The sequence below is a fragment of the Mycteria americana genome, chromosome 2 (genome assembly GCF_035582795.1).
Source record: "Mycteria americana isolate JAX WOST 10 ecotype Jacksonville Zoo and Gardens chromosome 2, USCA_MyAme_1.0, whole genome shotgun sequence".
Taxonomy (NCBI): domain Eukaryota; kingdom Metazoa; phylum Chordata; class Aves; order Ciconiiformes; family Ciconiidae; genus Mycteria; species Mycteria americana.
In genome coordinates, this window is record NC_134366.1 from 16,688,878 (window position 1) to 16,716,802 (window position 27,925).

The window sequence follows — 27,925 nt, forward strand, 5'->3', positions numbered from 1 at the left end:
TCATAATTTTTTACAAGACATATTAAAAAGACTTTGTACCAGATACTACTCTACTATCTAGAGCCAGTCCTTGACAATGTGAAACCACATGTAGAACTGAATAATGACTTTAAAGCCATTAGGCAACAAAATAGTCTAAAACATATGTAATGCCTTACTTATCATTTAAAAAGAATCATTGGGTTAAATCCAAAGGTTACTGAGGTACGCTCTGGCAAAAATTCTCTGGGTAGATTCTTGAGATTGTTTTGTACATTTGTGCATGCCTACAGACATGGAAGAATTTTTAGCTTATTTTTCCCAGGGCTATTGATTTGAAGAGTCTGTAGCAGAATGAACAGATATACAGTGTGGTATCCATTTTCCTGGCTATTTTTCAATCTCCTGTGATCAGATGACCCAGACTAGTTGAAGACTTTTTACAACAAAATGAAACACAAAAACTAGTGCTGCAAAATACCTTTTATTTTTATTTTTGTCTTGATATTTTAGAAGCTGCTGTTCTTGGGCCCTTCCTTAGATTGCCAGCACTATTCCTCACCTTTTTGATTTGAGTTGCATAAAAAGCCTTATAAGGCTTATTTTGGTGTTTGATTTTTCTATTAAACCTAGTAGTCACAAAGAAAATTTTGTCCCTCAGATAAACTAATTTTCCTTCTAGTTTTGGTGCAGCTATGGTAAAACATCACTTAAAGGAGTTATAAGAGTTGGCCTTTTAAACAACGAACTCGGAGGAAACCTAGAACATGTAAAATAATAGACAGAAGTTCCAAACTAAAGACATTAAAATTCAGTTCTTTCTGAGCTGCTTTCAGAGAAAGACTCAAGCTGAAGGGGGGATATGACTGCTAAGGCCCAATTCAGACAAAGGAGTAAGTTAAAGTAGCTTCAGGGCTGCTCTAGCTGTTTGATGAAGGTTGCTATTCTGCTGTTGTGCCATCTAGGGATCACGAGAGTGCAATACCCAGGGGCATGCTCCAACAAATTCAGGGCCAATAAATTTATTTTCCCATAAATTCTGGAAAATCACGGTTCTATTTTGTATGAGCCTCAACTACTTTTATTTCAAGGATAACTTTAGACAGCAGTCATATCTGCTTTTCTTCCTCCTGCTCTTGTGTTACACAAAGAAGGAGATGGGACCAAGACTGGCCCAAAAATACGTTGTCGATCTAGGGAACATCATTAGTTACTGTTTGAGAGCTGTAATTTCTGTACTCAAGAACAAAAGAGAATCCTTCAGAGTTAGACTGAAATAGGACACTACTATTTATTTCCCTTCCCCATAACTTGAAGCTCTGAACATAACATTATCCTACACTTTAGGTCTGCCGATCTGCCAAATACAGTTTTAAAATTCTAGTAGGCTGCAAGTCTTACCTTTTCAACAGAAGAAAAAGACAAAAAGGTACAGGCGTAGTGTTGCAAATGGTAAAAACCAGAAAACTCTTATGGGGAAAGAACAGAAGACGTGCAGTGCCTGTGGAATGGGGAGAAAAAGAGCAATGAAGGTCATGACAGAGAAAGTAAAATAAAGAGTCATGCAAAAGATTAAAAGAATGGCAAAGCTTCATACAAGAGCATGCAGGGCAGACAGCAGCCCTGAGAAGGACTGAGAAGACAAAGAGAATCTGGCTGGCAACAGAAGGATGTTAGGCACTGTTGGAGCGATAAGGGACATCTGCATCATTTGATGGATAACAAATGGAGGAATAAGTACCAAAGAACCTGGGTACATTTGGCACGGGAGAAGGTCTGGAAGATTCCTGAGATAAATAAATATGGAACTCAGCTGAGTGAGGACTGGAGAGATGTAATCAGTCCTCTGCATGTCCACTGAGCACACTGAGGCAGGCCAGCTTAAAGTAACTTTGCCAGACTAGAATCAGGAATGGAGACAGGATGACAGTAAAGGTAATCCAGGATTAAAAACCAGTGGATGAACCAGTCTGAAGAGCAAGATAACAATGTGGTCTACGGCAAGACCAAAAGTCAGGAGTATAAAGTACAGCAGAGGAGCACGTCATAGAATCATAGAATAGCCCAGGTTGGAAGGGAGCTCGAAAGATTATCTGGTCGAACCTTTCCTGGGAAATGGAACCTAGATGAGATTATCTAGCACCCTGTCCAATCCCATCTTGGAAACCTCCAGTGATGAGGACACTACCACGTCCCTGGAGAGATTGTTCCAGTGAATGATTGTTCTCACTGTAAAAAATTTCTTATATTAAGATGAAACCTCTCCTGGTGCAACTTGTACCCATTTCCCCTTGTCTTCTCCATGTGGCTCCTTGTGAAGAGAGAGCCTTTGTCCTCTTTGTAGCTGCCCTTTAAATACTGGAATACTGTAATGAGGTCCCCTTGAGCCTTCTCTTCCCCAGGGAGAAAATATCTAACTCCTCTTTCCTCACAAGACGGGTTCTCCAGCCCTTTGATCATCTTTGCGGCCCTCCTTTGGACCCTCTCCGGTCTGTCCACATGTTTCTTGAATTGCGGCGACCACAACTGGACACAGTACTCCAGGTGCAGCCTGACAAGCACTGAGTAGAGTGGGATGATCATATCTCTATCTCTGCCATAACATCCCTGCGGATGCAGCCCAGGATCCGATTTGCCTTTCTTGCTGCAGTGGCTCACTGCTGACTCATGTCAGATCAGGATAGACAGACCTGTCAAGGAGCAGAAAGCAAAATTTAGGAGTGTATCATAGCCCAGAAGTACATTGAACAGTGAAGGACAGCTATTGCCTAATGCTAACTTGAGGAAAATGTTAAATCACTGGCCAGTTCCTTATTGATGGGGTTTGCTAGGCCCTCAGTCACTGAAGAGACAGACTGCAGGTAGACTCTTACAGGTTTTGCCCAGCCAAAACCAAAGTAGTCAGCTGCATGACCTTCTCAGGGTATATATTTCAGTGTATGCTCAGGTCACATCTATAAAAGATTCAGTTGCAATAGGACCTACTTACATTTTATGTTCCAATATTTTAGTTTAAGATTTGAATGATAAAAATAGGAATGTTTTTAATACAAGGAGCTTCAGTTCCTAATGGATGTGTACTAGAACAGACACCTTTGCTGGCAGTCAATATCTTGTAATTTGCTCCCCTTAAAAAATCTGGTCATAAAGCAGCAAATACAGATGCAAATAACTTTTAAACTATAAAGATTGAGACTAATACAAATTTTTTCAAACTGCACTATTAGCTCCTCCAGGTTTCAATAGTATTCAATTGCAACTAGTTAGCCTCTGTTTTCAGAAAACATGTATTCTTAAAAATACACATTTTGAGTCTCAAAAATTAATCAATTATAAGCAAAATAATTTTAGGGAAAGTTGCATCAGGAGAAATGTTAGTGGCTACTTATAAGGTAAAAGCTAAAGTTCTATCATCACAAAAGAAATTCCATGCTAGTTTTAAAAATTAAGAGGAACCTGAGATGAAATAAGCAGCTATGAAAAGAAAGCATATATTCATAAACAGTTTAAGTTCCCCTTTCTTCCATTTGTGGACTGATAACAGACCTATTTTAAGTTGGCCTATGTGGGTGAGGCAAGACTAAAGGGTTTTTTCTGCTGTATACCAGACTGTGAAGCACATTTCTATGAGGTTTAATTATCAATATTACAAGTGTAGCTCATCACTTGCAGGTGTGCCATTTACAAACCACTGAGAAACATTTGCATTAAGATTTTTCTGTAACAGCCTTAGCCTTGGGTGCTGTGCATATTCTCCACCTTTGCTCAGACCAAAAGGGCTCTGGCAATGCTTCTTGGAAATTTACTGTGTAAATAAGGTATTGTGATCCATCTGGCAACACGGGTGCTAGATATAGCCTGTGGAATATTTCCTTTTGGTCTGATATTTTTTCTTTGTGGGAGCTATGGAGCATTTTTTTTTTGACAGAAGAGAAAGACTCTTCTTGCCCCTTGCTAAGAGGTGCCGCTACCATTAGGTCCCTATGAGTGGAAGCAGCAGGGCAAGGAGCACATTTCTTACTGTACATGAGCAGCACAGGAATGAATGTTACTATTGTCTCTGCAGCACAGATAGGGACGGCAAAATTGGGACCAGTGTAACATAAGATATACAAGACATTACATGAAAAGGCTGCATCCCTGCAACATGATATGTCTAGTAATATAGACTTTGTCCTACTGATTGATTACATTTATAATCAACAAACTAATTAAGTTTGGTCTGCTTAGTCTTCAGAGCTTTTTCTAACAACAATAAAAAGATGACTAGTGAACACATTGTTTAAACTTAAAATAGGGAAACTGCCAATAAATATATACTGTAAGTCAGAATCTCTAGAAAATCAACAAGAATATGAAAAAGCAAAGAATATTTGATCAGCAAAATTAGGGGTACAAGAAGGAATCTAAGAAAAATCAGGTAAAAAATAGGTCGTAAGTATTGTATTTGTCCCTGAGTGGTTTGAAATATTACAGCTGATAATAATAATGCAGAAAAGCAGATATGTCAAATAGGCAATTTCATATTTGAGAATGTGATGGACGATGTAATAATACCAGAGGATGTATATGAACTACTTTGTTTTCCAACAGCAATTAATAATGGTATGAAAAAACAGCCACTGTATTCTGATATCTTAAAATAATTAATGCCTTATCATTTGCATCCTGGGATTTCAGGTGAGCTGACCAATTAATGCATTGAGCTGGCTGACCAGAGTTTATGCTGCCTGATTCTAGTTACTCAGTGAAAGGTACCCAAATTGAAATGGTATTATCTATAAAAAGGCTAAACTTAATAAGAAACAAGGAGAAGAAATTAAAGCTTTTATGACTGCTGTTCATAGTCTTGCTGAATCTGGAATTGTAAAGGACTTTGGTTCAGTCATCTCAGACCTACTATCTGTATGCAACTGTATGCAACTGGAGGCTTTTCTTAAATTCCCCTTGATATACTCTTCCTATGTCCATCAAGCTTTTGCTGACTAAACTGGCTTCCACTCAGTATGTCACCAGCATCAGAACATTTCAAAAATGAAAACTGAATTGTGACAGCATTGCCTTTGCCATACAGATGGTGCATTTGTTTGCAGCAGCAGTAAAAGTGAACACCATGAGTGACTCTGAACAGGTCTGAGATGTTTTCAACAGTGGCCCTTTATTCTGAATGACAAATGTGAATTCAGAAAAGAACAGATAAAATCTGCTGAACACATAAACCAGTCAACAGGCAAGTCGGCGGAACACAGATGGACTGCAGCCATTATTCACCTTATCTGAATCCATGGCATTTCTGCTGAAATTTCCTAGGTATAATAAATCATAGTCTCCAATAGTATCTCATCTAATAAAATCCATAAGGGATCCCCTTAATTGTCAGAAGATGAAAATCTGAGAAAACAACAGAACATATTTAATAAAGCAGAAGCATCAATTGCATGTTCCCTTGTTTTGGCACAACACACTGTAAACAATTCAACAGCAGCAGCAACAGCTGTATCTTACAGTCTGGGAACAATGCTCGCACAAGAACCATTGTGGACATAAAAGAGGAATGCAAGCAAGTGAAAAAGATGCTTTAACAGTTACTTCTGCTTGCAAACATCTCAGTGAATATTTATTCTGCATCAATTTTAATACAAGGATGAGGATCCAGTGCTTGGATTCAAAAGCAGTGAATAACCTTCCACCTGAAATTTCAAGACCTGGACCAAAGCTGATGTGATTCTCTTTCAAATATCAGCACATAACAGGGAAAGTATGCAGAACAATCCCAATCAAACAGTTGCCAAAGTTAAAAGAAAGGTTTCACAGTGAGCTTGGTTTTTTCCAGATTTTTTTTCTCACTTTGTTCTGAAATCACACCCAGTGTTTCCCCACCAGCTTCAACCAATTAAATACAGACAACTAAAAGACCAGAATTTTTTAAAATACATCTGTGCCAACACGGTGTGGCTAAAGTATTATTTTAATAAGTATACTACCATATAGGACTTTTCGTATGGACATAGTTTTAATTCTGAAAGGATAGCACGTTTTGATTCCTACAATTCAACAGAAAATACTTTCCAAAACTCATGAAGATTGTTAATGCATAAAAAGAGGTAGGTTATGAGCTGACCAGTCTGTACAGTGGATCTGAGTAGATCCTTTCAGACCATCATACAAGGATGCAACAGAAATAATAAGGGGGAAAAAAGCTATCCGCAGAGATGTGTGGCATACGGTGGCAACCAACAGCAACAATGTTGCGGAGGTTTATTTCTGTTTTTTATTTTCAGAAGACTCCCGTGCATTTTTGTAATGAATTGCTTTTCCACCTATATTGATTTGGCTCTTTTTCCACAGCTTTTTCCACTGAACTTCATCCTAAAACCATCTGAACTGTCACTGGCAGGACTTCTGATGTGAAAAGGATGAATGACATATCAACATGTGACAATACTGTAATTTAAATCTAGTTGGTCTAATCATGAAGTGTTTGAAGATGAGGTCCCAGCACAAGGAAAGAAATTCAGCAGTGCAACTTCAGTGTCTGGAACAAAGAAAAACACTGCTTGAAGTAAGATTAATGAGAAAAGAAATCCTTACTGATGCTCACAGTACTGCAGAGTTTGACTGAGAGGAAAATAATGATGAATGGGTTATTGGTAAGAGGCAACTTGGGTCAGCTTATTAAGGTGGGCACAAATACAGCAGTATGTATATCTGTGTACAGGTGAAAGCAAAACTTAGAGAGCAATGTTAAGTTCTATTGACAGGAGAAGGGAGAAGGTATGACCAAAAAGGGACTACTGCAAAGGACACAGAAATTAATGGGATGGTTTGCTGAACATCCTGTACCTGTAGTGGTAACGCAGCAAGAAAGCAAATTTTGGGATATACAGGAAAAAATACCAGAAGTTACTTTAATATGTGGCAAGTAGTGTGACTGTTGTTGGGATATTGCACCTGTTTCTGATGTCCATGATTCGTGAAGCATGAAGATTGCCGATAAACTGGAGAAGCACTACAATCACATAACAAAGAGTAACATTTTGTGAGTCTTATATGCTTGAACAAAACCAGAACTTGGACAGAGAGATGGGAAGAGGATGTTTAAGAAGTTACAAAGCCTGTGATTTAAAGTTAAATTTCAAGCGAGTCAAGTAATCGCTGTAACAATTTAGTGAAGATTGTGGTGGATTTTTTTATCGCTATACATTTTCAGTTAAGACTGTATGCTTTTTAAAAATATCTGACCTGGGTCAAACAAGAAGTAAGATAGGGAAGTCTATGTCCTCCTTTGTAATACAGTCAGTCATCAATGATCCATTCTTATGCTATAATTTATGAATTTTCCAAATTGCAGCAAATCAGTTTTTTAGATTCTTCAAGAGCAATTATGCAGCTATGTGAACATTATCTATTGAATAAAAATGCAAAATATTTATGCATTTGGTGAACTTTCAACTGAAAAACATTCAATGCCATTTTTATGAAAAGAAAACAAATGATCATTTACATACCAGTTGCAAAAGCACTTTGATATCCTTCAGCTATTGCTATCTACCTAATGATTTACTGACTAAACAGGACTCATAATTCACTTCCTAAAGACATCAAGAAAAGATTGTCAAAAGAAGATCAGTGTAATTTGTTTATTACAAGTGTAGAGTCAGAGACCTACTTGGAAAATATGGCAGTAGAGTTAAATCTTTATGGGCAAGATAAAGATTAATGAAAATTAAAGATAAAGAACAATAAAAGCAATTATACTGCAAGCAGAATGTAAAAAGTGGTTTCCCTAATTTGAGTAAGAAGATGTTATTTGAATGCTATCAGGTTTTAGCCACCTTTTTGTGTTAGTCTAAATGCTAAAATATAGCTAGTTTGTTTCTTTGCTCCCATACAGATATTATCTTTCCCTGTTTTTGAGTGAAATCTCATGATGAACATTCACACCAAACATTGGACAAAGCTTAAAAAAAAAAAGAGTGCAGAATGGATGGTGGTGCTCTTTGGAGTTACTCTGAACAATAAGAAATTTGGGAAAATTTGACATCAAGTCAAGTGAGGGTCGTTCTTAAAGCATGAGAACATATTGTTCAGCTTTTCTTGGAACACTTATTCAGATAAAAAAAGCCACAATGTGCATTTCAATTGCTATCTCAATTCTCAACATTTAGCACTTGATATACACTATTTTCAGTTAAAACCAATGATGAGATCAAACATGGGAGAAAATTACCCTGGCTTAAACAGTTACTATGCATCAGCTCATCTACAGAAGTAGTAAACTTTAAATCAGAAGGAAATTTGGGGTAGTTCAGTTTCATTTAGCCTGTAGCAAAAGAATCCAGTCAAATTCTTTCACATTTGCCACATGGTAATATTTCTGCAGGCATTCACCAAGGTCTAGCTCATTTGAGGTTATTTGCTTTGCAGCGCTTAGCCCCAAGTTGTATCACAAGTTGTATCCAAGTTGTATCAGTTGTAAGAGCTTGTCACATCGTTGCTGTAGTAAATACAATCTTATCTAAGGTATTTCATGCAAAAGAATTACAAAGAATTTGCAAATAAGCAGCTGCTACTACTGCAATGCCGCTACTAAATGTGCGAAAGAGAAAAAAGTTTAAAAACTACAGCAACATAACATAACAAAGAATGTACCCAGAGGGGTATGAGCCTACGGACCATATCCCTCCTCCAAAACAGGTTTGCTCTCCTGGATGTAGCTATGCCCTAAAACAGAGCTGTGTGGCCCTTTCTGCCTCCCCCACTGTTCAGATGAGGGCCGTGTCAGACCTGTGCTGGTTTAGGACAGATAATTTAATCTATGGGACATTGCAGGGAGATGAGGGGTTCCCAAAAAACAGGCAACAGGAGAAGAAGCCTTCCCAGTGTGCCTGGTCGTTTTGGTCCCAACCCTCCTGTGTGCTTATCTACTTGTATTAACAAGTTTGAGGTGGCCCTTTAGTAAGCAGGTGTTCATATAATAAACGCTACCACCAGGAGCAGTACTTATGAATTCACTAAATACAAGTTAGGAGGGAGGTTCAGATAATCAACACATAGTCCTCATACTAATGGTCAAGAACAACACTGTTACTCCTATAAAAAGCATGCTACATCTCTTCAGGCCCATATAATTTGAACTACTCTATATCTTTTTTTCTAGGACTTGTTAAGTGCTAGCAGGTCTGGTTTACGATTATTCCATGTCACCCTGCCTTTTGGATCCTTTCATTGCCTCTCTTATATCAAACATCAGCTTTGCAACTGTGTTTTCAATGCTCTCACAGCCTGCTTCCCCCCTTATCTATTTTCTGTCATTATAAAAAAAATTAATGCCAATTTGATTAGACTTCTGTAGTTCATCTGCTGCTTTTCCAAACAAACATCGTTGTGCTTTCTTCCATGCTGTCCTTCTTGTTGGAGAAGTTTTCTTTCAACAGCCGCAAACCCAATTAATTTTCTTCATCAAATCCCACCTTATGTCTTCTCTGCCATGATGTATACACAGAAACAAGAGTTAGGCTGATGGTGTGTTGCAAACTGTGCCTTCCTGGCTGATCAATACAGTCTCATTGTTTCCCTCATCTGTCTGTAGCCATCTGCTGTCTTTTGTCTTATACTTTTGAGCTCTTCAGGGCAGGAATTATCTTTTTGCCCTATATTTCTATACAGTATATCATCGTAATCATAGTCCCCGATTAAGGCTGCTAGATAGCATGATAATACAAACAAATAATAATAATGATGACAAAATTTGCTCTAAGTTCCTTGCAGGTATTTTTTTTTTAAATCTAAGACGTAGAAATATGAGGTGGTTCAGGAAAAAAATCACCAATTTCGCTGTTTTTTCAGCACCTCTGAGAAAGGTTTAGAATAGTAGTGGATGGGAATATTAATTCAACGCTTTGAATATAGCACTGGATCAGGCTTAGCAGGTCTGACAGCCTGTCTCCATTGTAACTCCTACTAAAGGCAGTAAAAGGACTCTCATGGGAAATGAATCAGGCCCTACAGAGCCCATGAGGCAGCGTGCAAGAGGAGCTATGCTATTGCCTGGCAAGATTGGTGGCTCAGATAGAGGACCATATACTGACATTTTTATGATCAACTCTAATTTAAGTATGCCATATTTTGCTGTTTATTTTCTTTTTAAGGTCAGTGTCAAGAAAGTTAAAGGTCTGCAACACTATACAGGGTCATAGTAAGAGAAAATGCAAGATTATTTCCACAGAAACCATAATTCAGGCAGACTACTGTGAACCACAAATGAGAAAATATAAATATTACAAAACGTGTGTTTGTGTGCGAGAGGCCTAATTTCAGTTACCGCTGAGAATGGTCATTCCAGTGTCCTCTCTGTGCCCACACGCTCGCTTACGGGGCTGTTATATGTTGGGGGATATAATTTTATATTGCACTGAACACTGGAAGCGTTAGAATCTGCCTGTCTTTCCACAGCGCAGCTACAGCAGGGACTACCTGACTCAGCTCACAAACTAGAGCCACGGCATCAAATTTCCCAACCCACTTAATTTGAAAGCCTGCCAAGATAGGTGAAAGACCTTATAAATATGTAAAGCAGGAAGTTCAAATTACACAGTGATGTAAATTCCCAGTGATTGATGCCCTTTTAAAAACAATAAAAATCCTCGAGAAAGTACAAGGTTGGTAAATCTGCTTTACTACCCGTGAGGTCTGGTGGTGCCGTACGGAGTTTAGGCGATGCATTGTACTTTTCGTGCGGATTTTACTTTGGATTTCTACCACTTCCTGGAGGCCAGGGGGAGGCACGGTGGGAGGAACCAAAAAACTCGGTGCCACAGCCATTTTGTTTGTGGGCAGCATGGTAGAATTCTGTCAGTCAGTATAAGGAGGGGTTTTTAAAACAGTATTTATGGAAAAACTATTCCTGCCGTAACGGATGTATCTGTTGAATTTAGTGTTAATTTAGTTCTTTCGAAGGTAGGTATCTCTATTTGTAAGTAAATGGAGTATTTGTTGGGATTCAAGCCTCCCCACTTTCCAGGAACCATGGATTTTGTTTCAGGCATGACTGGCTCTTTCAGATGCTGCGAGGCTGCTGAAGCGCGGCAGGGCCGGGGTGCTGGCGGCGGGGCCGCCCGCTGCCGTGGGGAGCGGCGGAGGGATGCGCTCGTCGGCAGAAACTTGCTTCGGGGTTAGGAGTGGGGGCTGGGGCGGGGGGAGGGAGGGAAACGGCAAAGTCTCGGAATTATTTTCTCCAGCTGCCTGTCTTTATTAATTCTCGAGAGGCGGCTGCTCTGGTTGAGGGGAGGGATGAAGGGGAGTGCATGGAGCGAGCCGTAGTTTTGCAGTGTCACCGAAAACCAGCGCTAGACTTTGGTCCTGTGTCTTTCAAAGGCGGGTGTAAAATGGCACACTGCATTTTTCCAGGCGGCGGCGGGGGGGAGCGGGGGGGCGGCGGCGGGGCCGCTGCCCGCGGAGCCCATCCAGCCGCCGCCGGCCCTGGCAAAGTTGTGACCCCGGCGGCGGCGGCGGGCTCACCCGCCCCGGCTCCCGGCCGCCCGCCGGCATCGCCCGCAGACCCTCGGGGAAGCCGCCTGCTTCCTCAGCCGGCGGTCCTGACGGGGGTGGGGGTGGGGGTGTGGAAGGACGAAGAAACAACAACAAAAAAAAAGAGAAAAGTCTCACTTTTCGCATTTGCGAAATATTTTAAGGATGTTCGGGGAGCCCTTTGCAGCATGGAGGTGGCTGGTTGTGGGAGAGCGAGCATGCAGTCCGTATTGTTACAGCCGTTTTGCAAGGACTGCCTTCTCCGGAGGTAAGTTTGTGATTTTAACCGAAAATATTCGTTGCTGCGTTTTTTTGGCGTGGATTAGTGCTGTGGAGGGTGTCCGTTGGGTTGATGAACAAAACGCAGCCTTGTATTTTTCTTAGCTTTGATCTCCTGTGTATCCCACCCAGCGATGTCTCCTTAATATCGACAATTACTGAAGTCAGTTTTGTTTCCTCTTTAAAATGTTACACACGCGAAGCTTAACAGCGATTTAAGTTCAATTTAAGAGTATAAGAGCTCAGATATTTTCGAGGTGGATTTGGGTTTTTGCTCTGGCTTTTTGTTTGGGGGGTTTCTTTACCGAGTAATAAAGGGACCCAGGACCAAATATCTGACTGCCTTTATAAATATAACGCAGCTCTAATATCTAAAGAAGCATATTATGTTGCTGCTGTATGGTCTGGTCGTGGCTAAAAGAGTTTACAATGCCATTTGCGATGGCTCTTGATGGATTACTTTGGTCTAAAGTACGGGGAAAACTGCCCTTGGTATGGTGAAGGTGGAGATTGACATAAGAGGGTTTATATCAAGTTATGCCTCTTACTGAACAGTGACCTTTTTATTTACAAATTAGCGCTCTTGCGGCAATTAGCTTAAAGCATTAGTTACATAAAGGTTCTTATTTCATCACGCTTCATTTAGACGTCTTGGTGGTTTGGTGTTGGTTTGTTTTTTTTTTTTTTTGGGGGGGGGAATGGTTGGTTTGTTTGTTCTTTTTCCTCCAAGGAGGTACATTTGGGAGACATTTTGTAATTTGGGGCATTTTTCTAGGCGCATTTTTTTTTCACACGGTGGGAGATCTTTTTTGTTTTGCATTGATCTGTGCTGGCGGCGCTGTGGGGCTCCCAAACAATTTGTGTCCCTGGCTCTGAAGGGGGGTCGAGGGGGGGAGAAAGGTGGGGCACGGTTTGATCTATTGTATCTTTTCCTTTTCTTCGATCAAAAGTAACCGCAGATTAGTTAGAAAGATGATTAAATTGTATCTCTGAAAAATTGTGAGGTTGCATGAACTACGGCCCGGAACAGGCATGACCTCACCCTTTCGCTGGTTTGTGTAATGAAGCAGATTTTTTCTCTCTTTTTTTTTTTTTTTTTTCCCCCAATCCTGTACCTAGAGACCAGTTTTCTTCAGTAATGAGATTTTTGGCCCCACCCCCAAAATGCTTTTACAGTGGCTGCAGATGAAAGGTTTTAAAATTATTTTTACATACAATATGGAAGGCTTTGGTACACATTTATTGTGCAACTAGTCCATTGTTTGCTTGTTGTGAAGTTAAAGGTTATATTCACTGCTGGTTATTAAACCATAAGGTGCCTTTTGCTTGTGTGCTTGCATATGCAAATTTCTTGTTGAGGTCTGTAGGAGTTTGGATTGTGTATGAAGGTGGGATTGTAAAGCAGGGGAAACCTAATGTAGTCCTTCAGATTGTAACAGGATTCACCTGAGGTGGGTGGGTTTTTTCTTTCCTGTTGTTAACTGGAGCATGCATTTTGCATGTATTTATAAACAGATATATATTAATGTGTGTTGTTTTTCTTTTGTTACAACCTACAGATCACCTCGGTTGTAAATGCAAATGTTTTAGAAGGCTTTCTGCTACCATCCATATTGGGTGTTTAAGAAAACAGAAGTGATTAATGTTCTAAGAAGATGGGTGGGAAGACATAGTCAAGCCTATGATCAGAGCCTATATTAGAAAACTCAACAGGTTCAGGAATAAATTTAACATTAAAGCTAACACATTTTCAAAGAATCAATGTGCCTATTATTTTGGAGTGATATGAAGCTGACAATTTTAGAGACCTTTGCATCTATTTTACATTTCAATGTCTTCATTGTTTTCAAAGAATAAATTTGACAAATACTGGACTGTTTGAAACAGTCTCTAAACTTCTCATGAGCATTTTGATCTTCAAAAATGCATTTAGATTTTGTTTTTAAAGAAAGTTTGCTTGTTAAGTTATTTAGTTTTATGGAAACTGATACATAACTTCAAGTAGATCTCTCTAATGGTCTCTCTCTTTTTTTTTTTTTCCCCCTTTTCTTTTTTTTTTTTTAAAGGAAGGTAAAATTTACTTCTATCTTGGGTAAATATGTCTTGTAACATTCTTCCAGTAAGAGACATCTATATCCAAGAGAGCAGTCAGCTTTCATCATCTTTCCTCTGTCAGACAAGATCTGCTTTTATGAAATCTTGGCTGGAGCATAGAGTCCTTTTGGCCTATGACAGTGCAATATGACCATTACATCTTCAGTGTCCTAGTACAACTCTTAGGTCTTGAGGACAAGTATCAAGATATGGACCCTCTTAGAAAGCATGGATTTTGGATATCTTCCATCTCTGAGACCTGATCACTAGGTCACAAGGTTGGCATTTTGGGTTATGCCAATGGAGGTAGAGCCAATTGTTGTTGAATCTATTACAATAATTATAAATCTTAAAGAATCACTTGGTGATTTACATCTGAGTAATTCTGATAGAACTTTTGTTTTCTTCTTTACATTGTGTAGACCAATGTTCAGTTTGCTCATCCATGGACAACAGTACTGACCAAATGATAAACTAGTGAAGGTAATTTCATGCTTCTGCTCCTCTTGTCATCCTGGACTATGAAAGTGGTGATTTCTTGTGACTGCAGCCTGTGCAGCCAGGCCATGAATGAACTGATTGCTAGTGATCTTGCTGCTCAGAGGCAGCTTCTAGCTCAGAGAAGTCAGCAAGAACATGAATGCTGAATAGCAACTTGCTTCACACTTGCTCCTCTTTCTCCCTTTCAGTGGGTGCTACTCTTCAACATTGGTTATGGTTTTGCAACTTTGATGCTGCATCTGATGAAAGTGTCTGTTCTCGTTCCTACCAAGAAGTCATAAAGTGAGAGGAGTGAAGTGCTGATGTTTTGCAGTTCAGCAGTTTCCTTACTTTTCTCCTGCTTCCTTTTTCAGCCATTGTTGAACAAGAAATAGTTCCCAGCACATGTGTTGTCAATAAGGAATAAGAATTGATTAAGATTTAGCATCTTCTCAAAGCTAAATAGCAACTAACTTACCTCCTGCATCTTCTGCAGAAATGCCTGCAAGAGTCATTGCTGAGGGGTGGCTCTGTCTTGACTGTGCATTTTCCTCATCCTTCTCCTTCTGAAATGCCTATCTGTGGAATACCAGGACCTAAAACATAGGAGATTATTTTGTCTTTTTTTTTTTTTCTTGGTGGGTTTCTTAATTTTATCCCATATATATATACCTCCCTTTCTAAGATGGCAAAACGAATATATTTTTCTCCTAATACAGTTTCCCCTTTACCTAGAAACCCTATATAGACTCCATACACCTTTCAAAGATATTTGGCTCTCCTGGCTTAAAACTATTTGAAGTATAGCATCCTACTGTAAAACAAAATATCTTTTCCAAGATCTTAACTCATCCTGACCGACCAAAATGTTCTCTGTGCCTTCATGACATTCCTCCTACCAATATTACTAGTATTGTATACTCAAGCAAGAGGCACAGGGTAAAGATGGCCATCTGTCTAAAATTGTCACAGAAGTGCAGATGTGTATGTCCCAGGCAGATTTAAGCAGCTTCCAAATTTAGCCAATAATAATGTGAAGACAGTTCCCCAGATGTGTGCTAGTGGTATAAAAGAACATCATTTGGGACTCGGTTCAAATAAAAGCTGTAACTCCACTTATATATCACTGTGATCGCTATTTTCCTATAGGTGATAACATACCTTGGTGGCTTGGACTCCTGGCTGTTCCCTCTTGAGGGAAACTATTCATTGTTTCCTTGATTCAAGACTCAACAAGGTTTCAGGAGTGGGGGGGAAGGTATCTTTCTGTTCTAAACCTTGTGGCATAGTCTCATTTCTCACCTTTCTTATTTCATGACTTTGATATCTGTAGTACTCCACATCATACATGTCAGTGTCAAGTTATACCAATGAATAATTTTTTAAAAACTTGCTTCAAGAGTCACCTGTTTCCTAGCTGTGAACAAAGGATGATATATTTCTTGCTTGCTTCAGACTCTCATCTTCTAGAAAGTTAGATTGCTCCACGCCTCTTCCAGACTGGTATTTGCATGGCTTTTCAGTGTTATGAAATAATCTGCTCTACCTCCTATATGCCAGAGGAAACTGCTATGGCTAGTGCATCCTTCCACCTTTTAGCATTCTTCATATTCTTCTTCTTTTATCAAATAGGTCAAGAAGTTAATTCATGTTGTAGTGAAGAGGTCCAAATCCTTGAGGCAATCCTAGATTTTTAAATGCTTTAGTAAATATATGGGGTGGGGGGGAGGAAATAATCAGTGCTTTGAAACAGAATGTCTCTGGCTTGCTGTTGTGAGCCACAAAATATGCCTTGGACACATATGACCACATACCAGCACCTTCAGCTCCCGTGGGCTTCTTTAGATTCTTAGCTAAGTCATGTTTCCAGTATATCGTGTTACCACTGGACTGTTCTTTGGCCCCAGGAGAAAGACAATACCAATACTACAGATTTCCTTAATAGGAAATTTTGTTCATAAATCCTCTACTGATAATAGCTAGAGCCTAAAATTGGTGGTCAGAATTTGACCCTTAAAGTAGGTATTGTGGTGCTTAAAAAGTAAGTACATTTGCTAAAAATTATTCTTTCTGCTTATTTCCCTGCATAAACAACAGAGAGAGATGGGAACTGCCAAATAACGCGTGAGTACTAGTCTTCACTAGTTGTGCAGGGAGTTGAGATGCTGTTATGGAGGTCCCAGATGGAAATGGAAAGTTGCTCAGAGTCATACAATACCATACAATAGAAAACAACAGTTACGGATGCCAATGTCTATTGGTTTGAGCACCAGTAAAAATAGCAAGAGCTCTAAATGCTAGGCCTTCTGCAGTCTGTGGGGATTCAAACCTGGAGCAAATGGTTTCAAATGGTGAGATGCTGACTCTCCCTCTTCTGTTGTTGAAGACAATCTGGATCACTTTTGCTAGGGAAAGGGAAAAGGAATTAGATTTTACAATGTGTTGAGCACTGGGATTCCCAGAGGAAGAGGGAAAGAGGTGGGCTAGATCTCATCCCTGCTCCCAGGGCTGCTTCATGGATTTTACTCAATAATGTTTAAATGTAAAATGTAGGAAGTCCCAGGAACAGCAAGCAGAACCAAGGACTTGTTTCTGCCAGAGCAGTCCTCTTTTTGTTGGGTTCCATTTTGGTTTTTCTCTGGGACCTGTGCTTACAAGTGTATGATTAGATATCTAGGTAATGAGCCTGTAAGAAGGCGTTAACTCATGCTTCAATGGATTAACACTAAGCTATGCTTCTGAGTAAATTGGAATCACTGTATCATAAACACTTAATGTAGAACTTGCTTCACCTGACTTTAGATGGGTATTGTTAAATCTGTAATCCTAGTCATTGAAAAGAAACAGGTCAAGTAAATCACATCTTTAAAAAACAAACAACAAAAGGACCCCAACAAAAAACCCCGCAAGAAATCCCCAAATTTTGGATTTCTGCAGCAATATGAACCATATTTTAAACTTCACTGAGTATCCTGATCAGATCTCCATCTGCCTAGTATGACTAGCACAGATGTGAATATCCTCACTTAATCAGATAAATCTGATGCCCCAGTGTTTGCTTATACTGACTTGTGCATGATTTAGGTAATGAAAAGTTAGCTCTTAATCCTTTCTCCTCTTCAGAGCTTTAAGAAACTTGCTAAAAGGGAGCAAGACCTCCCTGGCCTCACAGGTATGTGCATCTTGAATATTCATGTACACAATAAGAGAGAGTTTTCCATGTTTGTTCAAACAGGCTAAAAAAGCAGGTGACTCAGATCTGGGCCTTTCAGCATTATAGGCATCCCTTGGGTCCTGTATTTGTTTACTAGGAATCTTGGTGCTGCCATAACCTGATGACTAAAAGGATAATTTCTTCAAAGAGTCCTTTTACCTGACAGCTTTTCTTCTGCAATGCTAGGCATAGACAGGGCACGTTACCTGGATGAGTTTGTTCAGAGAGTTTTTTCTTAAGAAAATTTAAAATTTAATTTCAGATGTTATAATGCAGAGCAGTTATGTTATTTCTGATGGTCTTAAAGGTAGCCATACAAGACAGAATACATTGATGCCTTTAGACAATGTGATTGTGTATTCACAATTCAAGAAAAGTGACACAATCAGCATCTTTTAAGGAGAAGCCATGCTGGATAACAAAGGGCAAAAAACTTATGTGTCATGACTCCGCATACACACATTCTGTTTGGCCCATATCCATTTATAATCACATAATGAATTAAGATTCCATAAGAAAGTATTCTGACGTCTTTTGTCATCTCTGAATCGATTTCCAAGCTAAAAATTTGGTATTACAGGAATCTGTGGGACTTGGAAGCTCTAGTCAAGCAGACTTTCAGATGAGCTATGTTAATGTGAGAAACTGTTTTCCTTCCTACCTTCTACATTCTCCTCTGATTTTTTTTTTTTTTTTTAAATTAGGTCATGTCCTTTTGTGCTAATACCCTTCTTGAGCTGCTTACAAATCAGATGAAGTTCAGCAGACTTGGCACTTGTGACCACTACCTGGCTCGTGCAGAGGCCCCTGTGCTAATGACAGTGGTCTGTCTTCTTCTCTTGTTGATCTTGACAGATCAACAGAGTGTCAAACAACTGTAAAACTAACACATTATTTAATAAGAGAATGAGAATGGAGCGTCTGTATTAGTGAGGGGGTGAAAGCCTTAACTGCTTGTACTCTAAATGATTTGAGAAAACTACTTTCCACTTGGTTGTGTTTCTCAGGTTGCCCTTACAGCAGATTTGGGGATTTCGCTGGTGGGGGGAGAAGAAAATGCTGATGATATCACATCAGCTTGGGTTTTCTGAGCCCACCTCCATTAGCAACATAGAGAAAATAATCTAATATGATTTCCCTATCTTTTTTCTCAGGGCAACTTCATATTTCCATCTAAACCAAAAGACATCCCCTCTCAACATCTGCCCAACTCCCACAAGTTTTTTGCATTCTCTAAATGTTGAAAAACCTCTGAAAATATATTTTCTTCAGGTTAAATCTATCAGAGTTTTCCATTTTTATGCCTCTGATGCTATCATTTAAAAAAATATATATCAAAACAGTCTTATTAGATCAGTTTTGTATTCAGATCTAGCCTCCTCTGCTGGATATATCTATTCAAACTTACTTCATTACCTTTTTTCACTAATACAGCATTATTAATTTGAGCTTTCCGAAGTGTGTATATAAATGTTTGGTTATAAATATGATCATGATTAGTTTGTATCCCAGAAGACAAAAAATATGTTTATAACATTCTCTCATGCTTAATTTAAAAGTATAAATCAAACTACAGTGTGTAGTGTAAAGGAATCCACATCTGAGGTTGAAAGAATTTTTGTGTTCTTGCAAAGTAACAACATCAGACTTTTGAAATCCAAAAGCTGAGTTATTTGGCTTTTTTTTTCCTTTTTTTTGAGAAATGTATTTATCTTAAGTAAAGATGGTATAGCCTGTATTAGGTACTTAATAACACAATCCTATTAATTTGGTCTGGAATTCATGAGGTGGGTAGGTAGATCCTACTAACATTTTTAAAAACAAAACAAAAAGCTTGACCACCCCCACCCCCCTTCAATCTAAACATATGCATTAGGAAATGCCTCTTCATTCCAAGATGCAAGTATACTTTCCTGCACCAAAAGACTTCTAAAGCTAGCTAATTCCTATCTAGGTATAAATCAATGTTTTCCTGAATTGCCTGAGGCAAGCAGATATACTACTTTCATTCTGATTCAGGAACTGCAATTTAAAGCATTTGACACTATAGAGCACATATCTGACTATAACTCCACATTATTTAACATCAGCAATGTAATTCTGAAGTTCTGCAAATACTTCATCATACTATCCAGAAGCTCTGAAGCACTTGAAACAATTTTCATAGATTGACTTGGAAGATAGAAATCCTGTCTTGGGAGTGTAAGGTATTAAAGTAAATTATTTATTTTAAAAACAAAATTTAAAAAGTTAGAGCATATGACTTTACCTGGATTGAATTTGCTATATATTTGCACATACAATTAACCATGTGATTAACAGTGTAGTAGTAAACTAGAAAGTTATGCAAAGGAACATAGCTTGTCCCCAGTGTATTCCTTTATCCAGGGTTAGTGTGTGAACACTGTGGCAGCCTAAGGTTTATGTAGTGGTGTGGGGGATGTGTGTTTGTGGTGGTTTGTGTGTGTGTGTTTGTTTTTAACTTAATGGTCAATTGAAGGCCTCAGGACAGCGTGCATCACTGTCAGACCTATGTACAACCATAATTTCTCTACTTCTGTTCTATGTTTTTAGCCTTTCACCTTATCCTGTGCAGAATATCAAAGTAATCTATACTTAGCTCTTTGATTAATGAATTAGCAGTTGTGTTGGCAAGAGAAGGGGGCTTTTTTGTTTGTTTTGGGGTTTGTTGGTTGGTTGGGTTTTTGTTTGCTATTTTGTTTTGGCTGGGGTTTTTTTGTTTTGTGGTGGGTTTTTTTTTTTTTTTTTGCAAGCCCGATCCTTTGCATTTCCAGCAAGAAAGGGTTAAGACTTTTCCCCTTCTGCTGGCTCTTCTGCTAGAAATACATAATCATATAATTAACTTCACTTGACTCAGAAATTATTCCTGTGTTACAAACCAATGTTTGCAGAAGTCTATGCCTAAGTAAGAGGTGGCTAGCCTATCTGCCCAGCTCAGATTTCATTTACCATAATGTTTTAGAGTAATTAGCATGAAAGAAGAATAAATTGTGATTTTAATATTATTATTGTTTTGTATTTCAGAATACAAAATGTTTTGGATAAATGTTTTTAAAAAAACCAGAGCATAAAGTCAGACATTTTTGGATTTTTTTGTCTTCCTTTTTTTTTTTTTTTTTTTTTAAACTTTGCGAAAGGGTTACCTTTTAAAACTTTGTCTGTCTTACCAGTTAATCCTAAAAGATTATTTTGTGGAACGAGTTGCTGGAGAAGATGACTAAAAGAAGAATTCAGGGTGTGTCTAGCATAATATTTTGGAGGGAATATGTAGTGTGGAATAGAGGAGTAAGGGAGAAACTCATAAATCACTTATCTTTTAACCCTTACAGTTCTCAGGATAACTGTTCTGAATCCAGTAAAACTTAAACAGGGAAAGATATCTTTCAATACAGAAGAGTCTCAGCATTATTTTTGTCTTTTTACCACTGCTATATCTAACAGAATAACTGCTTCCACTATTATGAGTTTTCCCTAAGCACATAAAAACTTAAGTCTCCTGAAGAAGCCATGTAAAGGAAGCTAATTCCTTTCTGACAGTACTAAAAACCTCCTACAAGCCCTTTGTGCTTTCAGATACATTTTAGGCAAGAGAAGGGTAAAATGAGCTCTATCTGTACAGGTGATGTTGGGAAAAATGCTGAGTCTGTAAAATAATAATCCTAAATCATTAGTTCCTCTCGCAGTCTTTCTGCTCCTCCTATGGAGGCAACTGCCTCCATCACCTTTAAGAGCTTAGCTATAGTTGCAAAAGTAGAAATGTGGTAATAGCTTTTGCTGCTGCTCTATTAGCTTTGTTTCTTCTCAGTAAGAGAATGGCTGGCTAGTGGCTTTTCCTCTTTTGGAGGTGCTCAGTGGCATGACACCTTTCAGGTTCAGACAGTTTCCCTGAGGACGCTGGACTCTGCTTTTGAATATGTACGGCTGACAACACATTCCCCAAGTAACATTACACCATTAAACCGGCATCTAATTTCTTTCACTCATGTGGAAAAATGTTGCCTGTTATATATGTACTTGAAACTATAAAAGCCCACCCATACACAATGATATGTAATCAGTCTGAAAGAAAATAAGAAATCCTTCATTTATAGACTAGTTCAGACACTAGTCTTGTAGGCAAAGGTTTTCAAATATAGCGTATGACAGTGTGCTACTGTTTTGAGTGCGTATTAAATTGCATATACAGTTTTACCATTGTCAAATCCTTTTTGCACAGGTTTTATCATTCCAGACTACTGTGTTCTGTAGCCTTCACAAACTGGATCATGTGAAGGAAGAGGGCAGTGGGAACATAACTTCTAACATGGGTCTCTTCAAGCGACTTTTCTTCTGATTTATGTTAGTTGGGGTTTCTTGCTGAGTTGTTAAAGTATCTGATCAGATTCCAACTTGGTACTCAGTGCAGCTTTATAAGCAACTGTGCTGATACAAATGAAAGGGCAGTGTGACTACAGAGGAAAAAAGAATGATTGGCAGAGCAGAAACAAGGACTGCAGTATCTTAAACCAATATTGTCAACAAAGGCAACGTATTACAAAGTGATAGTCTCATGTGGAGAGCCTGAGAAATGGCAGAACTATTGTTCATTTCAGCCTACCTTGTTTTTGTTAGCATTACCTAATGCAAAATAATGTTGTCTTGTGATTTCCTGCATGTAGTTTTAAAATGTGAAACCCATTGATCACATGGTAATTCCTTATCCAGCTTTAAGTATGGCCACTTGCAACAAAGTGATAAAACTTCAGATTTTGTTGCACTAAAGCAAACTTCTGTGTTTCTGTTCTGAATGTTAAAGACACAGCTAGTTTTGTAATGCTGCTTTACTGGTCGCTTCCAGTAACATACTGCTCATGAGAATAGCAATCATTGGTTTTATAGTGGAAAAGTCACCTACTCATGTTTAACACTTCTGAACTTCTCGTTTTACCAGGCTGCTATATCTCCAAATTTAAAAATTTTTAGGCAGCTTTGGAATCTAAAGGATTATGCTTACTTACTAGCTGTTGAACGGTAACAGAAATAGGAGATTAAATGCAGTGTTATCCCTTCTCATCTCTATTTGGTATTCTGTAGTGTAAATTGGAAGTGCTTACAAAAAATAAAAGGTAACTAAAAGATTTGGCTGTGCAGTACATGTACCTACCTGTTCACTACAGAAACAAAAATTCATATATATATGACAAATTACTTTCCCCTCACTGAGGCAAGAATTGATGAAGAGATTTACTTGGTCACTACTTCAAAGTATGATTTAGAAAGAACTTCAGACAAGCTTCGTACCTATTGCACCTCAACCATGAGCATCTAAAATAACTAAGTGAATACATCATACCATTCTTTGAGATGCCAAAGCTATGAAACACTAAATTCTCTTTCAAAAAAAAATGGCAGAAGTTATCACAAAGGCGTTCTACACCAGTTTTGTAGTATGGTGTCTGAACTCTTTAAATATGTTTGACAGTTCCATTATCTCTTTTAAAACAGACAGTTGACACCAGCAAATAAGGTGAAATTCACTGTGAATTACATCAGTTCATTTATGGTTGAAATCTTCATGCTGTTAAGGTAATTTCTGTATGCATCTACTTACTACTGTAATGTGACATTTTATGAAATAATGAAGAACCTCTAGTGTCATATTTGCCTACATTTATCTCATTTTAATCCAAATTCCAGGTAGCTCACTGAGACGATTTAAAAGAATATAGCTATCTGTAATGTTATAAAACATAAACAAAAAAAAGATAGCTGAGAAGCAAATTTGAACAGGAGTATCACTAGTGAATGTAAAACAGAAATATACATACAGAATCCATCATAGCTTACTACAGAACAAAAGACCCACCTATATCTTTCCAAATACCCCTAAGAGTAAGTCATTCTGGAAGGAAACCTGAGTATGGCAACTTCACGATGTATCATTTCTTAATACTTGATTATTGAAAGTGGGGGGAAAAAAAAGACCAGTGATACTTTTTATCAGTTCAGAGTACTCAGCATTTATGGAGAGAAAAGGCAAAAACCAGGTCAACAAAATAGCTATATAAATAAACAATGAGTTAGTGAGCTCTACCATAGTAGAAGCAGGGTGTAAAGTAGTCCCAGAGTGAGAAAAATTGCAAATATTTATGGATATGCAAGTTAGTGTATCGTTTAGTGTACTCATCATATTCCTCAGTTTATGAAAACACAGTATTATCTTCTGTATGTAAGAACTATATTTAAATAGTTGGCAAATGAGAAACATGTTTTACCTTTAATATTCTATTTTTAATTGTTGTCTGCTACAGTTTTAAGTAGGTACAAGTAAAGTATGGCCAGAGAAAATGAATGCATATAAGGAGCCAAATGTACTTGATTTCTAATCCCAGTTTGACTCTGGCTTTCAGTGTATCATTATTTTTGGGGGGAAGGAAGGAAGTTTAAAAAAATTAAAACAAACAAAGCCCCCTCTTCCAGTGAGGCTGGAGAGTGGAATGACATCAAATGTTCACTTTTAATACTATGTATTGCTGTGGATATTTTTTTTCCCTAATAAGCAGGCTTTCCTTAAAAGTAGAACAATAGAAAACTCATATAAGCAATATCAGCCTTTATATTGTCCTTTATTTCAACCTTTAGCTCCTTTATTTTACACTTGCCTTTATATAATGTACTTAATTGGAGATAAACTCCTAATACAAAAAAATGAGAACAAGAATATTAAAAAGGGGGCTTTTAGAAGTTGAACAACTGTCTCCTAGAATTTTATGTCCTTAAAATACAGAGGAGTTTGGTTTGAGAAAGGTTAAACTGTGTGTCATTTTTGGTGCTACGTGCCCTTTAGGCATAGCTGTTTTGTGACTAGAACCAATGATTGCTGTTAGAATGGGAGACAATATGAAACCCATGTTCAGAAGACTACAACTCATGCTTAAAGATACTACTGAAAGTCTTTCTTTGACTCGGAGAGGTTTTACGCCACAAAACTAAATAACTACTAAAATTTGTAAAAACTTGTCAAATAGTACATAGAACTTGCAAACAAAAATAGCAAGTTAAGTTTTTTGGGCTTCACAAGATATCGCAAGAGTCCCCTTCCTGTAGCTGTATAGATCAAGTTGTCAGATCTTAGGCCTTAACGCTCAGTCTGAATTTAGTAGTTTTGAATGTATATTGAAATGGTTATATTTACAACCTACGTAGCTGATGTACAAAGTTCTTTAATTTTAGTAAAGCTTTATCTTTTAATTAAGTATTTTGAGATCATAAAAAGATGGGGCCTTAAAGAAATGCCTCCAGTGTTAAAGGTCTAATTTCAGCAGTTTGTAAAAAAAAGAACAGCAGTTCAAAATGCCGTATTCACCATATTTCAGTTACCTTACAGTTCATTAAATTTCAGTTTTTAAAACAGATACATAGCACTTTGGTAGAACAACTGAGTTTACACTTACTGATCTTTTACTGAGAGCTGGAAAAGAGTATTTTGGTCATTATGCAAAACATAACAATTTTAGATTAACTACTGTCATAGTGTAGCACTGGTGTCTACAAATGTGAACATTTTGGTAAATGCTACAAAATGGCAAAACTTAAAATATATCTGCATATCGTAACTGAAAGGAAGGTAAAATAGAAACATCAATCTGTTTATGTTCTATACTTTTTCCTGTTATCACCTTTACAGAACAGAAGTTAGGGCTGATGTCACATTGTTGTCAAATATCACACTTTTCATCTTACTAGCAAATTGATTTAGGTAGTTTTAAGGACTAATCAACTTCTGCTACAAAATAGTAAAACACAATCTATTTTATTGGCAAAACATTAAAAGCTGATGACTCCAAGAGTTTCAGGCCAAAACTCTTTCCTAATGCATAGTGTCCTGTTTGTATCCAAATGTTATTGTCCATTCTGCTTGTTCTGCACTTTTCTCAACGCTGTGGTAGGGTTAGAAATGCAAAGGTCAATTAAGGATAAGTTTAAACTTGAATATTCTTTCTTTATAGTTCAGGATATTTTTCTATACTTTACTTTTCATTATGTATTGTTTTTCTTTCATCAGTGGAAGTGGAGAGTGTGGCCTTATTTTTTGCTTAGCTGCCAGGTATTTAATTTTCATTTAGTATTTTAGGTGAAAGCCAGTCTATGATAGTGTATTGCTATTTTTTTTATCTTAACTGTCTGCTAGTTGGATAAAATAAATTATTCAGTATTTGTGGAAAACTCTGTAGATGTTTTACGCACAATGCATTTTAGGATTACTTTAGGATTACTATTTCTAGCTAGTATGTACTTCAATCTTTAAAATTAGCATAAAAAGCCATATGCAATTTTAACACTTGGTTTTGAGGTAACTACTGAAATACAAATTAATACAATGATATTCCTTAGTTCATGCCACTATCCTTTAAAAAAAAAAAAAAAAAAAAAACTAAACCACAAACAAAAACAAACACACCAAAACCCCTCCCTTTTAAAAAAAAAAAAAGTCTCATTCTCTCTAGCAGCTGTCTTCCACTGCATTACCCATTTGCAATCCAGATAGAATTTCCTGCCCCAGAGAGGTTGTGAAGCTAAATGACTTGCAGGTGAAACAGTTTGGGAGACCTATGGGGAAGTCAGACATGCAAATAGTTGGCTTGGTGCTGTTAACAACTGCATCTAGCAGTATTTCATCCAGTGGCTAGGAGTTTTTTAAGGTCAAGGATGGTAGTATTATTATTAAAGAGGTGATGCAATTTAAAAAAAATGGCTTTTGCTTCTATTATAATAGAGATATCAGCTTTTTAAAATTACTAAGCAAAATAAGGCTTTTCTAATGCTTTTGTTACCTTTACCTCCTATTTCTGAAAGTTCTATTTCCCAGGAGTAATATGTGATAAAGAACAAGTTCTGTCTACTGATTCTTATGTAACCGCAAAAAACTACACTATTTTGCTTTAAATGTGGAGGGATACTTAAATTCAAACAATTTGAATTTTTTGAATTCTCATACTTTTTAATTAAAATAAACATAACTTCAAGAAGGTGGATTTATTTACGACTTTAACTATAGAACTAGAGTTCCATAACGATCTAATGCAAGAACATAACATATATAAACATGTGAAGTGTTCCTTAACTAGACAGCTCTAGTGATGGCCTGGGGAGAAACTGTTTTTGACATTTTTATGGCTGTGCTGTGATGACCTGGGGCGGCACGTGGAGACATTACTGAGACAAGTAAGACTGAATTTCCTATCCCTTGCTTATAGCAGAATACTGCATCAATTTAATCAAATCACTGAGATGTAAACGAGCTTACCTGATGAGACATGCTCAAATTAGTCCTAACCTTTCTCTGTAGTGAGCCCGCTTGAACGGGTAACTGATAACTTAAGCCCAAGCAAGGGTTAAACTGTTTCACGTGTCTGCACTTCGCTACTGGACCAAGTTTCTCAAAGCCTCAGAGGAATAGGCTGGAAATGCTGCTGTGGAGGTGACCGGTTCTTACAGCTCTTCACGTTTTCAGGGAGGTGCCTGTGTTTCTCCTTCATTTAGCACGAATGCGAACTTGGTTCCGCGATGCAGGGAGGGACCGAGCCCGGCAGGCAGGTGCTGCTGAGGGGGCAGGGGGTGCCGCCTCGCTCCCGACAGCGCCGCGGGGCGCCCGGGACAGGGGCCGCCGCCGCGGGGCTCGGGCCGGGCCCTGAGGCGAGGAGCGCTTCCCCCGCCCCGGGCGGCCCCTCAGCCGCCCCGCAGCCGGACCCCCCGGCCGGGCGCCGCTCCGGCCTTTGCTCGGGGGGCGCCGCACTGGAAGGGAACGGGGCGGCCCCGCCGCCGCCCGCCCGGGTCGGGGTAAGTTCAGCGCTCGGGGCAGGCCGCCCTTCGGTGCGGCGCCCAGCCGGCCCCCGAGTGACCGGAAAGGTCGGGGCCGGCACTTTCCCGCTCTCCGCCGCTTCTCTTCCCCAGGTTTCCTGTAGCTAGGAGGCTGTCAGGGAAAGGCGTTGCTCCTTTTCCCGCGGGGAGGCTTCTCCTCCGGGGCGGGGGGATTTGGGGCCAGCTGAACCTCCTTACCCCCAGAAGAGCGGAGCGCGCCTTCCCCGGCGCAGCTCAGAGGCAGGCGAGCGGAGCGGTCCCGGCCGCACGCTGAGGAAAAGCCCCCCCCCCCCCCCCACGCGAGACGGGGGCCTGCGGCGAGCGGCCGCGCCCCCACCGCCGCAGCGGTGCCCCGTGCCCGCTGCCCGGCCGCTCCGAGCTCGCCCGCGCTCCCGAGCCCGCGCTCCCGTGCCCGCGCTGCGCGCGCTCTCCCCCGGGCGGCGCTGTGCCCGCGCCCCTGCGCGATGCAGTGTGGGAATGGCTGTGGCG

The 27,925-nt window shown here is 39.1% G+C and overlaps 1 protein-coding gene and 1 long non-coding RNA gene across 7 annotated transcripts in view; one reads left to right on the forward strand and one right to left on the reverse strand.

The window, feature by feature from the left end:
- Positions 1-84: 84 nt before the first annotated feature.
- On the reverse strand, positions 85-27,786 carry LOC142405319 (uncharacterized). Its single transcript, XR_012774140.1, has 6 exons — positions 26,883-27,786; positions 16,691-16,766; positions 14,840-14,957; positions 6,205-6,514; positions 5,251-5,370; positions 85-2,669 (listed from the first exon to the last, which is right to left on the reverse strand). It is a non-coding gene; the product is annotated as an uncharacterized LOC142405319 (long non-coding RNA).
- The window catches only part of EPC1 (enhancer of polycomb 1), a 69,114-nt gene continuing 51,866 nt past the window's right edge, over positions 10,678-27,925 (forward strand). The window contains exons 1-2 of one of the 6 annotated variants that reach the window (XM_075492502.1): positions 10,678-10,768; positions 11,673-11,776. In XM_075492502.1, the coding sequence (XP_075348617.1) occupies positions 10,699-10,768; positions 11,673-11,776 (174 nt within the window). In that variant the 5' untranslated portion in view covers positions 10,678-10,698. The other 5 variants (XM_075492504.1, XM_075492506.1, XM_075492508.1 and 2 more) reach the window with 5 other exon arrangements.